Here is a 16,553-nt window from a genome sequence, read left to right on the forward strand (position 1 = left end):
ACCCCATGGTGACCTCAGACAGCACTGAGGCTCCTGGGTAGTGAGAGATAAGGCACTAAAGAGGCCCCCAGAGGGGTTTATTAGCTCTGCTTCCAGGTGAGGAGGAGGAGTCAACCATCAAAAGAGGATGGCAACTCCACCTTACAGCACTTTCAACGGTGTTTAAGAGAAAGGCTACAGCAAAGAGGAGCAACTCTACCTGAAAGACCTAATGTAAGAAATGCAAGTGGCCTGTTTTCGGATCTATAGATACTGACCTAGGGATACTACAGAAACAGAACACGCTAAAGCTCTCGCCCATGACATACTGAACAGAGACCGAGGGTTCATAAGGTATGGACCAAGCACACCCTCTTGCCTTACCATTTTCTTTACACACATCCGAATTTAAAACACAGACGCAAAGTACAAGCTCCTAACCTTACAGCCCACTCAATCTACAAGGAAGCCAGGACTGAAGGGACACAGGGGTAACTAAGGGGGCTCAGGGGTGGCTCAACAGAAGTCAAAAATGGATGAGCGGACAATAAGGGCAAGAAAAGCTAGTTTGTTAGAGGATATGGTTGGCTCAGGGGTAAGACTATCTGACAATGCTCAAGTATTGTCTTCCAAACAATGCGGGGGCCATCGAGCACCCCCAGCTGCGCTCTGGCTACAAGCTGTACAGGGATCGCTAATGGCATGGCTATGAGAGGCAAGACTGCAGCATCTGACCAGCACCTGAGTGCCACGGGCTGTCTGCTCCCCTCCGGCAACCCAGTCTGGGCCAACACTAGGCCAGCCAACCCACACCTCCACGTGATCCGCTCCACTCCCCCTAAATCTGTGACTTGCTTTTCAACAAAGGTTAATGAATAGCACTGTAGGTGAGGGAATTAAAAGTCCCGCAGAGAGAAATCCTATGAGGGGCCTGGCCAGCGACTCAACTTTACTCGATGGCTTTCCAGTGACCTCAGCAGATCCGTGCAAGGCTTCTCCTTGAACAGCGTCAGTCATGGAGGAGAGCCGCGGATCTAGCTCAGATTCGAGATTTTTCCCTCCAGACGAAACTGGCCACACCAGCGTGAGTCCCCACCGCCCTCACTTTCCACGCTTCAAGTTCTTGCTGAAAGCATTTCCGCAGCCTTCCCCACCACACAGGGAAACACGGACGCCCTGCCTCTCTGGGCCAGCCCTCGCACCCGTTCCAACCCCGGGCAGGGCCAGCACCGGCGGCCAACACCTCCGGTCCAGACCCACCAGGCTTCCCTCCCCGGCCTCCCCCAGCCAGGGCCGGGTCCTTCCATTTTCCCTTCGCGGTGGGTAACGTGACATCAGCGCCGTCTGCCCGCCGGCTGCTTTCACATTCGTCTCCCTCCCCCTCAGGGCTGCACCCCGCAAGCAGACGGCTGAGGTTTCGCCCCCGCAAGCGGCGCAGAGACGGTGCCAGCAGGGAAACCCGCCGCCACCACGCCTCCTGCGGCGGGCACCGGCACCCACGCGCCCGCTTCCCCGCGAGCACCCAGTTCTGCGCGCTTCGGGGAGTCAGGGCGCTGGGCGCGGGCACCGAGGCCTCCCTGGTCTTCACGCTCGAGAGCATCTGTGACCAGGGTGGGGGGCCACGCGCCGGGAACTCCAGCTCCAGGCGGCTTGGCCGCGCGCCCTCGCACACCCGCCGGCGCCGCCCCTGCCTCTGCCGGGGAGCCCACCTGGCCTGGATCAGGGAGCACCGCAGGTCGATGCCCCCGGCCTCCAGACGAGCTCCTCCAGGGTTCTCCGAGCTTCTCCCGAGACCGAACGGCGGCCGCGTGCGGGTCACTGCCCGAGCCGCACCTCAAGTTGAGACAAGACCCGCAGAGCCCGTGCGCCCCCCGGCCGACCGCGGCGACCGCCCCCTCAGCGCCTCGCGCGGACCCCGGCCGACCGCGGCGACCGCCCCCTCAGCGCCGCCTCGGGGCCCGGCGTCCCCGCCGCGGACCCCGGCCGAGCCCCCGGCGCCGGGGGCGCACCGCGCTCAGAACGCGCGCCCCAGCCCGGCGGAGCCCACCTCACTCAGCTCGGCCGAGGCGTCGCTCCCGTACTTGGCGGCAACTCCAGAATTCATGACTGCGCTCCGGGGCCGGGCTGCCGAAGAGCGGGGCTCCCGGGGCTCGCGGGGCCCCCGTCCGCCGCCTGCGCGCCGCCTCCGGGGAGGCTACACGGCCATTTCCGCCCAGCACCGCGGCGCAGCCCGCGAAGGACGCGCGCGCTCGGGCCGGGGCCGCCGCCGCAGGGTCCGGGGCGCGGGGCCCTGGGCGATGCCACTCGCGGCGCCGCCCCGCGCCTACCGAGCCGCGCCGCTCCCCATGCCGGGCTGCAGGCGCCCCCTCGCCCCGCCGAGCTCCCGCAGAAGCCGAGAGAAGAAGCTGGAGGGCAGCCGGCCGCGCGGCGCTCCTCGCCGAAGTTTCCCTCTGAATGGTCGGGAGTTTGGAGCGGCCGCGGCGGAGCGCAGCTGTCTGGCGGGGGCGGGGCCGGGGAGGGCGGGGCCTTGGGCGGGGCCCGCGTCGGGACAGGGCGGGGCCGGGGAGGGCGGGGCCTTGGGCGGGGCCCGCGTCGGGATGGGGCGGGGCCGGGGCGGGGCCGGGGCGGGGCTCGAGTTGGGCCGGGGCGGGGCTCGATTCGGATGGGCCTCGGCGGGGCGGCGAGGGGGTGCGGGCCTCTGCCGCGGATCCTGCGACAGTAATTAAAGGGACTCAAGTCCGGGGGCAGGGAAGAAGCCGGAAAAAGCAATCGTGCATGAATGTTTTTTTTTTTAAAAGGACAACTTCCCCCCGGGAGCCACCCTCCGTGATTTCCTCAGGCCGGACGCCGCCCCTGCGGCCGCGCTCTGCACTTCCCACGGTGCGCTGGGATCTTCTGAGGTGAGCGGCGGTCACTCCCTCAGGAGGTCAAGTGGACACTGCCGGGGCCACGGCGCCGCCCGAGCCCCTCCTCCTGCCGCCGGGACGCGAAGACCCCGTGGAGACACGAGGCGGGCTCCCGGATCCCACCCTCCACCAGCGCCAGGCCGCCGGCCGCGGGCATCGGAGGCTGGAGCGGGGTGGGTCCGCCGGACCCTGGGGTCCGAGCACGGGGCCCGGGGCGGGCGGAGAGACGCCTCGCAAAACATCCTGGAGGTCTGCAGAAGTGCTTAGGGGACACAATAGGAACAGCGCGTCTCCAGCCCCGGGACAAACCTCGCTTCCTGAAGCCTACAGTGGAAACGCCATCCTATTGTTAACGTCCAACATCTTTTTTTTCTCCTATTCCACTAGGATGTTTATTTTGCTCTTTAAGAAGGTGCAAAGGGCGCCCGTATTTGCATCCGTCTTCCTCCCACCCTTCCCGCTGGGTTCCTTCACCGCTGGGGGAGGCCCTGCTGGGATGAGGACCTCTGCCGCTTTCTGGGGCAGGGCCTCCAATTCGGGGGGCCCTGCCAGGCAAGGAGCTTTCTGCATGGGGAGGCGTTCAGAAGCCGCGTGGTCTAACTTACTTTTCATTCTAATCTTTTTGACAGCTAACTGGGTTCTCGAAGCTGGAGATGCTGTAAAAACGGGCTGAATATCCTTATATGAACTGCTTGGGTGAGCAGTCTTAATCCAGAAACCCTACGTGTCCTGCCGGCATTCAGAAAGTTTCAGATTTCAAGGCATTTGGGGTTTTTGGATTTGGAATGCTCAACCTGTAAAAACAGAGACTCAAGGTGTTTAGAGCCTCAAAACACACAAAGATGGCAATTTTAGATTTTAAAAAATGGTACTTTTGCCACAAAAGCTGTACAAATAAAGATCTACTGCAGGGGCCGCCACCATGGCTCACTAGGTTAATCCTCCGCCTGTGGCACCGGCATCCCCTATGGGTGCCGGTTCTAGTCCCGGTTGCCCCTCTTCCAGGCCAGCTCTCTGCTGTGGCCAGGGAGGGCAGTGGAGGATGGCCCAAGTGTTTGGGCCCTGCACCCACTTGGGAGACCAGGAGGAGGCACCGGGCTCCTGGCTTCGGATCGGCGTAGGGGAAAATAGGGTCTGGCAGCCAAGGGGTGGGGGGTGACTCCTACAGACCCTGGGGAGGGGCAGTATGGGGGCTGATGTCTGAAGAATGGCTGGCTGCAGAGGAGGAGCTGCCTAGGCTGTGGTGCCCGGATGGAGAACGGAACGCACCAGGCGTGCAAGGAAATCGCAAGGTTCTGTTCTGTGATGGGAGCCAGATCATGGAGAAATGGTGCTTCTCCCAGCCACCAGAGAGCCACTGAAGGTCTCTGAGTGCAGCAATCACGGGGACTGGAGCTGTGTTTTGAGATATACCTGTAGGTTTTTATCACGCGCATGAGGAACAAAACATGAATTCAAACAGACTGGTGTTGAATGTGATTTTGTGTTAAAAAATATTTTTTTCCTGCTATAAGGCCCCTAAAACCAAGCCGACAACTTCACCTGGTGTTCAATCAAAAGGAAAGTTTCCTGTTCCAAAACTGGAGGGCGGGGGTCGGCGTTGTGGCGTAGTGAGTTAAGCCTCCCCTGTGACATCCCATGTGGGCACTGGTTTGAGACCTGGCTCCTCCACTTCTAATCCAGCTCCTGCTGATGCACCTGGCAAAGCAGGAGAAAATGGCCCAACGGCTTGGGTCCCTGCACCCTCATGGGAAACCCAGAAGAAGCTCCTGGCTCCCAGCTTCTGCCTGGCCCAGCCCCAGCCATTGTGGCCATGTGGGGAGGAAACCAGCAGATGAAAGCTCTCTCTCTGTCTCTCCTCTTTCTGTAATTTTGCCTTTCAAATAAATTAAAAAAAAAAAAAAAAAAACCAGAAACAACAACTGAAGGGCGTCCCGGTTGCCCCTCTTCCAGGCCAGCTCTCTGCTGTGGCCCGGGAGTGCAGTGGAGGATGGCCCAAGTGCTTGGGCCCTGCACCCCATGGGAGACCAGGAGAAGCACCTGGCTCCTGCCATTGGAGCAGCGCGGCGCGCTGGCCGCAAAGGCCATTGGAGCGTGAACCAACGGTAAAAGGAAGACCTTTCTCTCTGTCTCTCTCTCTCACTGTCCACTCTGCCTGTCAAAAAAATTAAAAAAACAAAACAAAACAAAACAAAACAAAACTGAAGGGCACTGACTGCTGGGATTTTCCTCAGAAACAATGACCTGGGTGTCACTGTCACAGAAGATGCAGCGATGCCACACGCCAGCAGCAGTAGATAGGGGAGCCCAAAGTGGGATGAGCAGGGCCAGCCTTGCGCAGCAGGTTAGTCCAGCTTCCTGATAGTGCGCCTGGGAAGACGGTCCAATCCGGGGGCCCTGCAATCCACGTGAAAGACCCAGGTGGAGTTCCTGGCTGCCGGCTGTTGTGGCCATTGGGAGTGAACCAGCAGATGGACGATCTCTCCGTCTCTGTCACTTTGCCTTTGTGTTTCAAATGAATAAATATTTTTAAGTGGGGCTACCGTAACAGCCCAGCAAGAGGCTAAAGGGCCTGAATTAAGTAAGGGTGATGGAAGTGGACAGGAGGGGACAGATGGAAGAGATCCTGTAAAAGCACGTAGACAGCAAGTGTGGTGCAAAGAGGAAAGCTGACAACAGCATGCAGAAGCAGAACTTGGCTGACTGCAGTGAGAGTGATGTCCTAACAGTCACAGGCCTCCAGAGACGGAACAGGTTTAGGAGGAGACTGAGTGACAGCCTGAGCTGGAGGTGCTACCTGAATGTCCAGGTGATGTTCAGCAGGAAGCCTGGTATGGAGTCAGGGTGGTGGTGGAGATGGCGGTGCCAGGACAATAGGTACGGCTGTCCAGGAGGAGACACGATCTTCAAGAAGGGGTGTGTGTGAGTGTGTATGCGTGTGTGTGTTTGGTTTTTTATTTTGTTTTTATTTATTTGAGAGGTAGAGTTACAGACAGAGAGTGGGAGGACAGAGAGAAAGATCTTCCATCCGCTGGTTCACTCCCCAAATGGCCGCAACCCCAGGAGCTGGGCTGATTGAAAGCCAGGAGCCAGGAGCTTCTTCTGGGTCTCCTACAGGTGCAGGAGCCCAAGGATTTGGGCCATCTTCTACTGCTTTCCCAGGCCATAGCAGAGAGCTGGATAGGAAGAGGAGCAGCCAGAATACGAACCGGCACCCATAAGGGATGCTGGCACCACAGGCACCAGCCTCAGATTTGTGTGTGTGTGTGTGTGTTTAAAGATTTATTTATTTATTTATTTGAAAGTCAGAGTTACACAGAAAGAAGAGAGAGAGAGAGGTCTTCCATCTGATGGTTCACTCTCCAGATGGCTGCAACGATCGGAGCTGCGCTGATCCGAAGCCAAGAGCCAGGATCCAGGAGCTTCTTCCGGGTCTCCCACGTGGGTGCAGTGGCCCAAGGTCTTGGGCCATCTTCTACTGCTTTCCCAGGCTACAGCAGAGAGCTGGATCGGAAGAGGAGCAGCCGAGACTAGAACCAGCACCCATATGGGATGTCGGCGCTTCAGGCCAGGGCATTAACCCGCTGCACTACAGCGCCGGCCCCAAGGTGTGTGTTTTAACAGGGGCAAAATAAGAAAGAGGTAATGGCTGAGCAGGCCAGTTAGAGAAGCAGGAAGGTAGCAGGAGAACACTGTGGCTGGGAGTCTACGAAAGCTATCACTATGCCAGAGGGGCGGGCATGGAGACTGATGACCGAGCGCTTCAAGGATAAGCAGAGGAGACAGAGGCAGAGTGCCACGGGCAGGCGGGAGGACCTGGGGCAGCAGTGATCAACCATTATTCTTTATGGAAATGTGATGGTGGCAGGAAAACAGGAGACAGGACAGCGTGACTGTGAAATAGGTACCTGGTCTCTGCCTGTTCCCAGGCATACCACCCCTAGGACCCCTAGAATCTTCCAAGTGGTAAGTGTCATTCTGTTTACTATGAGATGATTAGTGGATGGAAGCCCCTAGATAGCTTCGGGATGGGGGAAGTCACTAGAAAGATCAAAGCAGAGACAGATGTTTGGACTTTCAGATCCGTCTCTCTCCCCCAAAACCTCTGGGACAGGGAGAGGGGCTGAAGGTTGAGTAGATCACCAACGGCCAGTGATTTTCTCAGTGGTACCTTTGTGACGAAGCCTCCATAATCACCCAGGTTGGGTTAGGAGAGCTTTTGGGGCGCTGAACACATGCAGGATCCTCATGGATGGGAGTTCCACGTCTCTCCCTACGCATCCCTTCACCTGTATCCTCTGTAACATCCTTTATAACAAGCTGGTGAATGTGTCCACCTGACTCCTGTGAGGCACTCCGGCTGATGAACGAAAGCAGAGGGAGGATCTGCAGGAGCCCCAGTCAGTGCGGTGAACACCACGGGACCCGAGTTTGGCAATGGAACTGGGAGCAGGACTGAGCCCTCGACCTGGGGGATCTGACACTGTCCAGAGTTTGGAATGGACTTAGAGGACACCCAGCCCAGTGTCCACCACAGGGTTGACGGTCTGCTTGATGTGCAGAGGACACTGCCACACCTCCAGCCTCAGAAGTAACCATGGCAGCACTCACTGTCCATTGAGTCCAAGTTTGCTGGCTCACACTTGGAGCCACTTGGAGCAGGTCAGCAACAAGGAGTAGAGTACAACGGCCTATTTGCAGGCTGGGGCTAAGGCAAACCTTGAAGACACAGAGAAGAGGGAGACGATGCACAGTTCCTGGAAAAGAAGGACAAGAAGGGCCAAGGACAAAAACTGGAGATGAGTTTTGGGGTAGGCTGGAGGAAGAGGTCATTCTGACCCCCTTCATGGGAGACCAGGAAGAGCTGGGAGAGCTGGGAGGTTTATAGATGAGGAAGAAGATCACGGAGAAACTAACAACGTTTACTTGAAGAATCAACCAACTTCCTCTTTGTGACAGTGGATGGGAAACAAAGACTAATGACATTTATAATCAGATTCTGACTCAAGGAAAGGAGGACCACAGAGATGTCCGTCAACACAAAGGGACAAAGCCGCCGTGGGGATCAGTGGAACTGCGGGCACTGGTGCAGGGGCAGGGAAGGGCTGGCCCGTGGGCCGTGTAAGGCCCTCGGGATCCTTTAGTCTGCTCCTACCGAGGCAACTGCAGGTGGAACTTGAAATTCAGTCTACTGTGGCAGGCCAGCTTTTAAGTGGACAGCTTTGTCAAGCCCACGAGTGATGTTATGAATATCCGAATGGTCCTGAGCAGAAAAGGGTTCTCCAGGCCTGGAAGGATGGTTGGACACCCCATCGCCAGTGGGCAGAGTAGCCCTTCCTGCATCAATGAGGAGTCTAAATTGGTTTTCTCACAATCTAACATTCCATGAAAAGATTTTTTTTTTGGCTGTAATTTAAATGCCTTGTGATTTTTTTTCACCTCTTAGTCTTGATTTCTGCTATCAAGAATGCAAAGATGTTGCTTTAGAAAGAATGCAACTGGGTGAGCACCCCAAGAACAGCAGGTGAAGTCGGCACCTGCAACGCCAGCATCCCACGTAGGCACCAGTTCGTGTCCTGGCTGCTCCACTTCCAATCCAGCTCCCTGCTAACGGCCTGGGAAAGGCAGCAGGGGGTGGCCCAAGTGCTTGGGCCCCCACCAGCCATGTGGAGACCTGCATGGAGCTCCTGCTGGCCTTGGTGAGTCTCTACACAGTGAGCTTCTATTCTGGGTCAGGCCTGTATCCTGCACTGGTAATGAATGCCAGAGAACCGAAGCAATCCTGGATAAAAGTCTTAAGCCTCCAGCATTAGAGAAATGGACTGAAACTTGGGGCTGGCTGGCCCGTCCCTGTGTCTGGTCCCCGGGGCATAAGCACTCCAGCCTGCCCAGCAGCACGTGCTGGGATGGCCTGAACTCCTCCAGCCACACATGAGGACCCAACTCCAAAACTGCTCCCTTCCCCTTCGACCCCCTAAGCTAAACTAAGTGTCAATGCCTTCAATTTTGGGAAGAAAGCTGTTTGGTTAAGCTAATTCACTGAGAGGCAAAAAACACTCTTAAGCGTCTTAATCATGCTGAAAGTACTTATATTGTACAAAGAGAATGCTTTGAAGTAATTCTCAAGTTGGTGGGATTTCCTGCAGAGGAAAGTGGATTTTGAGAGGGAAGGGGGCTTTCGAAATCCTGTGCAGGCTCAGGAAACCCCCGTCTTCTCCATCCTGAGGGTCATCAAAGTGAAAGCGTACACTCAAAGGAACTTCCTGCCCTAATCAGTAGGCCCACCCCAGGCTCCCACCCTGTAACTCCAGAAGTGTTCTCTCCGTCCCGACTCATCTGGTCTTCTGTTCCAGCACCAGGCCGTAGGGCAGGCCTGAGTGCCCAGGCGGGAGCCTCCAGCCAGCTCCAATGGCCTGTCCTAACACAGACATCATTCGCTCCAGCTGCTGCAACATGAAGAAGTCGGGAGGTATCGCCCTGCATGGTCTAATCCTCCCTTCCATGTCCTCCAAGAACAATGTGGAAAACACGGGAGGAGCCCTCCCACCACCAAGCTCATCCTCCACCCCATTCATGGAGGTGAGGACACGTTGCCTTGGCAGGTCTGTGGTGTTCATTCAAAAACAGAAACGCAGCCGCTGTGCGGTAGACGTTGTGCTGTACGTGCCCTGGGCAACAGAGGTGTGCGGGATCGGGAAGATCCGGCTTTCACGGAGCTAGCATGCCTGGGGGAGATGATGAATAGAGGATACTGGCAGCTTGTCACACGTGCTGTAGCGGAATTAAACAGAAGCTCGGAAGGGAGAGGCGCTGCCTTTGCCAAGGAGTCAGGGAAGGCCTCCAGGAGGAGACATCTCAGCATGGAAGTGCAGGAGGAGCCAATGGGGCGAGGGGTGGCCAGGCAGAGGGTCCAGCAAGTGCAAAACCTCCAGCCCAGCAAAGGGCTCGGCCCACGTGAGACACATCAACAACTCCAGGTTTGATTACTTTCAGTTCCACTAGCAAGGTAGACAGTGCAAGACAGCATGCTGATGAAGCGGAGGGGGGAGCAGATGCGGCAGGTGCGTGTGGAGAGCAGCTGCGGTTCTGTGGGCCATCGGCAGGCAGGGGCACAGCCTGACTGACACTGCTGGACGTCACTCATTTCATCACTCGGAAGACTGAAAGACAAACCAAGCAACGCTCCGCTTCACAGGAGTTTTGCTGCTGATAACTGAAGCAGGACTGACCCAATATCACCAGTTCACAGTCCTGATGAATTAGTAGACTTAGTGTTGAGCACAACAGCTACTAAGTTATAAAAAGACATATAATAAGAAACACAGTTTCTGATGCAAGAATACAACACTGTGGTTTTAGTAGTTGTTAACATGAAGGAACAGAGTATTAATCACAGGGATGCAATCAGCAAAACCCAACCTGTAACTCTACAGGACAAAAATCTGGTTTCTTCAAATAAGCTTCCAGGGGATAAAAAGCAGATAAGATTTGGAAATTTATATTCATTAAATAAAAAAATAAAAAAAAAGCAGATAAGAAAATGAGAGATTAATGGACGAGGAACCCCGGAGATTAAAGACATACCAATTGCAATATGAGGCAACAATTTATTGGGGTCCTGGTTCAAATAAACTAAAACACTATGAAAATTGGGGCCAGTGTGTCACAGTGGCAAAGTGTGTCACCTTCTGATCCAGCTCTCTGCTATGGCCTGGGAAGGCAGTGGAGGATGGCCCAAGTCCTTGGGTCCCCACACCCACGTAGGACACGCAGAAGAAGCTCTTGGCTCCTGGCTTCAGATTGGCTCAGCTCCGGCTGCTGTGACCATTTGGGGAGTAAACTAGCAGATGGAAGACCTCTCTCTCTCCGTCTCTACTTCTCTCTGTAACTCTGTATCTCAAATAAATAAAAAAAATCTATTTTAAAAACTATGAAAATTATGACATATTTATTAACATGTTATTTGGAAATTTGATGATGTTAAGAAATTATGTTTTTAGATGTGTCAGTGGTCCGTGATTACATTTAAAGAAAAAGAGTCCCTGGAGCCAGCGTTGTGGTGCCGGCCTCCCTTATTAGAGTGCCCATCTGAATCCCAGCTGCTCTGCTTACAATCCAGCTCCCTGCTGATGTGTCTAGAAAAGCAGCTGACGATGGCCCAAGTATTTGGGTCCCTGCCATCCACATGGGAGTCTTGGAAGCAGTTCCTGGCACTGGCCTTATTAGCACTGCCCAGGCCTCCTAGCTGTTGTCAGCATTTGGGGAGTGAACCAGTGGAATGGAAGACCTCATTCTCTCCCTGATCCCTCAACTAATCAACAAGTAAATCTTTAAAAGAACAGTAATTGTCAACTTAAAAAAATGATTCCAACCTTCTCCAGCTGAAAATGTCAGCCAAGCAAAGGTGGCCCCTGTGGGGCTGGTGTCCTTAACGACATTCACGGACTGCCTCCCACTGAGAGGTGTTCTAACAACCCAGGTTCCTCGGGCATCAACAGTCCTGACGGAGCAGTGGAGAATTCCGGCTTAACAAGCACCACCTTGTTCAGGCATCGCAAGATGCCTCTAAATCCCCCTCACCATCTGATGAGATATTTTGGCACCCAAAACTTAGGATTCGAGTCATCATCAACACTCAGGCTAGCTTTCAAAAATATTTACTCATTTGTTCTCCAAATTTCCTTACACTCATCCTGGATAACAAGGAAAAATAATCAGTGGAGATTAGAGATTTAGAGATCCAAGAATCCAAGTTTTAAATATTGTTTTTAAATTCTCCCTAGAATAAATGCAAATGGTTAATTTCCTGGAGAAGAAAACAAAAAAAAAATCATTATATAGATGCATAAAAACAGAGCCAGTAAAATGTGGAGATCATGTTTAAATTAAATGAATTTAATCTCCATGCCTGCCACTGTTATTTCTGGAGCTCTCTGAGCTAAAACAGCACCATTCCATGACTCTCCTTTAGCTAGAATAAGTTACAGCAGCTGCCCAAAAGGGGCAGAGGAGGAATTAGCACAACAGAGTGCCTCTCTCACCTAATGACCAGCCCGGCGGCCAGCCTGGCATCATCCCCAACTGAGGAACACGCTGGGGACGCCACCTTCCCAGTTCAGAGTCCACAGGGTGTCCAGAGAGCAAATGCTATGGCAGTGTCCTATGGGGACATTGAGGCACGAAGGGGGGCTCTTGCTTATGTTGGTAAGCCAGCGTCCCTCACCCAGGCACCTCAGCTGTTTGGCGCAACTGTCACATGAGCACACGTGTTCCCTTCTAAGCCAATTCTTTTGAAGTTGCATTTCCAGCCACGACTCTGACTCGTGCTCCATCAGTTTTCTTCGGTGACTACCGGACACTTTAGTAACCGTGTCTAAAACTGAATCTCACTTTCCACCAAAAACTGACTATAACTGCAACTCCCACACTTCTGCAGATGGAACCCTGGCGTCCAGGCGATGACTCTGGGGTCATTCTCAGTCCCCCCCTCACTTCCTCTTCCGGCCATTCAGCCCCTTCCTCTCCATGTTTACTGCCGGCAGCATCCTCCAGGCGTGGGCCCCTCACATGCTGGCAACTACTCACTAAGCTCAGTGAGACGACAGCTCCAAACCATCCTGCACGACACAGTCCGGCCGGTTCCTTCAACGTCCAGCTTTCTCTTGTGTCATTTTACAAGTTGTGTTTTCCTAAGTTTTACTGAAATATAATTCACATCACAAGATGCACCTTTTAATGTACACAACTCAGTGGCTTCTAGTATATTCACAGAGCTGTGCAGTCATCATCACTATTTTCCTTTGTTTATTATTTTCAATTTGAAAGCCGAGTTACACAGAGATGGACAGGGAGAGAGAAAGAGAGGGACAGAGATCGATCTTCTATTCACTGGTTCATACCCCAGATGGCCTCAATGGCTTGGGACTGGGCCAGGTTGAAGCCAGGAGACTAGAATACCGCACAGGCTGCCCCCACCCCACACAGCACTGGCAGGTGTCCAAGTACTTGGGTCATCTTGCCTCCTTTCTCAGGGGCATTAGCAGGGAGCTGGATTGGAAGTAGAATAGCCAGGACTTGACCTGTCATCCATACGGGATGCTGGCATCACAGGTAGCAGCTCCACCCACTGGACCACAAAACCAGCCTCCCACGATGTTCTTTAGAACAAGGTCATCACCTCCACAAGAACCCACATTCATCAGAGGTCATTCCCTCCCCCAGCTCCGACTACAGTTAACTGACTACATCGGTATGGGTTTTCCTATTCTGGATATTTTTATAAATAGAATAAAATGATGGCTCCTGACATCTGGTTTATTCTACTTAGCATGTTTTCAAGTTTCATCCATGTTGTAGTATGTATCATGCTGTAGTACCTATTGCCAAATAATATTCAATGGTTTTGCATACCACATTTTGTTCATTATCAGTTCATAGACATTTGGATTGTGTGCATATTTTGACTACCATGAATAATATTGCTATGAGCATTTATGAGCAGTTTTCATAAAGGCATTTGTTACTGGTAGGTAGCTTTTCTTGTTTTAAGATTTATTTATTTGTTAATTTTTATTTGAAAGAGTAACAGAGAGAGAGAGAGAGAGAGAGAGAGGAGAAGGAGACAGAGGGAGAAAGAGAGAAACGAGAGAGAGAGAGGTCCTCCATCCACTGGTTCAGTCTGACATTGATCGTTCTCACTCTGAAGTCCTTCCTGGCTTGACAACTCCATTAAACAGTGAGTTCCAAGAGGCTCAGCTCAATTAGCTGAAGAGAACATCAGGGCTGATAGCGCTGTGTCAATAACAACCCGGGAGCAATTCTAACCCAGCAGGGACAGAACGGCCGCCTCAAACCACAGAGTGAGCGCTCCCTTTCCATTCGCTGCCCAGGCAGCTCCAGCACAACCCCTGGAACCTCCAAATATAGCCCCTGTGAGCAACCATAGGATTAATGTTTTTCCATAACCGAGGTTTTTAGAATCTTTCTTCATGGCATTATGTAGCGCCCATTCAAAAAACAAAAACGTTTCATTTATTTGGAAGGCAGAGTAACAGAGAGAGACAGAAAGGGAGAGGGAGAAGGAAAGAAATTGGGGTGGGGGGAGAATCTTTTATATGCTGGTTCACTCTCCAAATGGTCACAACAGCCAGCAGCCAGGAATGTATACAGTCTCCCATGTGGGTGACAGGAACCCAAGCGCTTAAGCCATTTTCTGCTGCTGTCCCAGGCATGTTAGCAGGGAGCTGGATCGAAACTGGATGGGGCCGGTGCTGTGATGTGGCGGGTGAAGCCACAGCCTGCAGTACCAGCATCCCATATGGGTGCCAATTCAAGGCCCAGCTGCTCCACTTCTGATTCAGCTCTCTGCCGTGGCCTGGAAAAGCAGTAGAAGATGGCCCAAGACCTTCGACCCCCGTACTGACGTGGGAGACAGAAAAAGATCCTGGCTCCTGGCTTCGGATCATCTCAGCTCTGGCCACTGGGGCCATTTGGGGAGTGAACCAGTGGATGGAAGACCTCTCTTTCTCTGCCTCTCCTTCTCTGTGACTCTGCCTTTCAAGTAAATAAATGAATGAAAGAAGGAGAGAGACAGAGAGAGAGAGGGAGGGAGGGAGGGAGGGAGGGAGGGAGGGAGGGAGAAAGAGGGGCAGCTGAGACTTGAACTGGCACTCATATGGGATGCCAGCATTGCAGGTAGTGGTCTGGCCTGCTACACTACTGGTCCCATCCACATTTTAATATCATCCTTGAAGAAGAGAGGCTGCATTTCTTAGATGGAAATAGAATCGAACAATACACTCCTTTACTCAGATACCCAGTCCTACTCCGCAATGAAACTATCTTTATCCTCCTACATGGAGGGTTTCTGAACCAGCGTCGCCCAGCTCTTGTACCACTCTGGATGTGAAATCTGGTCCTGGGTCCCTTTTTTTTTTTTTTTTTTTTTTTTTTTGACAGGCAGAGTGGACAGTGAGAGAGAGAGACAGAGAGAAAGGTCTTCCTTTTGCTGTTGGTTCCCCCTCCAATGGCCGCCGCGGCTGGCGCGCTGCACTGCGCTGATCCGATGGCAGGAGCCAGGAGCCAGGTGCTTCTCCTGGTCTCCCATGGGGTGCAGGGCCCAAGCACCTGGGCCATCCTCCACTGCACTCCCTGGCCACAGCAGAGAGCTGGCCTGGAAGAGGGGCAACCGGGACAGAATCCGGCGCCCCGACTGGGACTAGAACCCAGTGTGCCGGCGCCGCAAGGCGGAGGATTAGCCTAGTGAGCCGCGGCGCCGGCCCCTGGGTCCCACTTTTAAGACAAGGTCTCTCACATCCTGCCTGCCTTGTCCCATACCCTTATCTATCTTAGGATTTCACGTTCCAGAACTAACCAGACTCCAGAATATTTGGCTAATTTTCCTAGCTATTAGAAGCACAGCTGTTTGATGGGGCTGGTGCTGTGGCGTAGTGGGTTATGCCACCACCTGCAGCGCTGGCATCCCACATGGGTGCTGGTTCAAGTCCCAGCTTCTCCACATCCAATCCCATCCCTGCTAGTTTGCCTGGGAAAGCAGTGGAGGACGGCCTAAGAGCTTGGGCCCCTGCAGCCACGTGGAAGACCAGGAAGAAGCTCCTGGCTCCTGGGTTTGGCCTGGCCCAGCCTTTTGGGGAGTAAACCAGAGGATGGAGGACCTCTCTCTCTCCCCCTCTAACTCTACCTCTCAAATAAAAAAAAAGAAACAAGCACACACACACACAGTTGTCTGAAAGCACCCTCAGTCTCCTCTTCATCCTTCAGAGTTTGTTACGTGGACACCTGCTGTGGGCTGTGATGATGGTTTGTGCTCCAGAATCCATGTGGGAACTTAACCCAATACAACAGCATTAAGAGGCGTGGCCTTGGGAGGGCTCCACCCTCACAAATGAGAATAAACACCCTGTAAACAGACGTGAGGCCGAGAGAGAGCTCTTCCCCACGAAGGGACACAGCCCTCCCCTGAGAAGACACAGCACCAAGGCAGTGCCTTGGAGGCAGAAGGGCATCTGTCCCCAGATGCCAGTCCTACTGTGCACTGACCCTGTACCTCCCCCCTCCCAAACTGTGAGAAATAAATTTCTGTCCTTTATAAATTCTCAGTCTGCGCATAAATGGAGTGAGATAAAACCTCCTTTGTATGAACCAGTGAAAATGACCCCATTTTCCCCTCCTGTCTAAAATATTAAGTTTTTACTCCCTTTCTTCACATGGCTCATGTTCAACTTTTGTTCCAAATTATTACATTTTCAATTTATTTTCATTTATTTGAAAGGCTGAGACACAGAAGCAGAGAGAAATCTTCCATCCACTGTTTCCCTCTGGTGAGTCCAGAACTCAATTTGGGTCTCCCATGTGATAGGAGGGACCCAAGTACTTGAGCCACTGCCTCCTGCGTCTCATGTGTGCGTTAGCAGGAAGCTGTAAGCAGAAGCAGAGCTGAGACTCAAATCCAGGCACTTTGATATGAGATACAGACATCTCAACTGGGATCTCACCACCGTGCCAAAAACACACCCTGTCATTTCAAATTATTTTGCAAATATCTTCCAATACTTGCTCGAGTGAAAGAGAAGAAAATGGTATCACTTGAGAAATAAAAACCAAGTCTTAACTGCAAACAGGTGTTATTTGGGAGAATTTGAGGGGAAA

General features: G+C 53.2%; 1 protein-coding gene across 4 annotated transcripts in view; it reads right to left on the reverse strand.

Moving 5' to 3' along the window:
* The window catches only part of MCC (MCC regulator of WNT signaling pathway), a 446,323-nt gene that overhangs the window by 270,845 nt on the left and 158,925 nt on the right, over nt 1–16,553 (reverse strand). The window contains exon 1 of one of the 4 annotated variants that reach the window (XM_051834535.2): nt 2,027–2,443. The exons of the other annotated variants lie outside the window; for them this stretch is intronic. Coding sequence (XP_051690495.1) covers nt 2,027–2,083 — 57 coding nt within the window. The 5' untranslated portion in view covers nt 2,084–2,443. Of the gene's footprint in view, nt 1–2,026; nt 2,444–16,553 lie in introns of those variants that run through there. 4 annotated transcript variants of the gene reach the window in all.

Source organism: Oryctolagus cuniculus, chromosome 6 (genome assembly GCF_964237555.1).
Source record: "Oryctolagus cuniculus chromosome 6, mOryCun1.1, whole genome shotgun sequence".
Classification (NCBI taxonomy): domain Eukaryota; kingdom Metazoa; phylum Chordata; class Mammalia; order Lagomorpha; family Leporidae; genus Oryctolagus; species Oryctolagus cuniculus.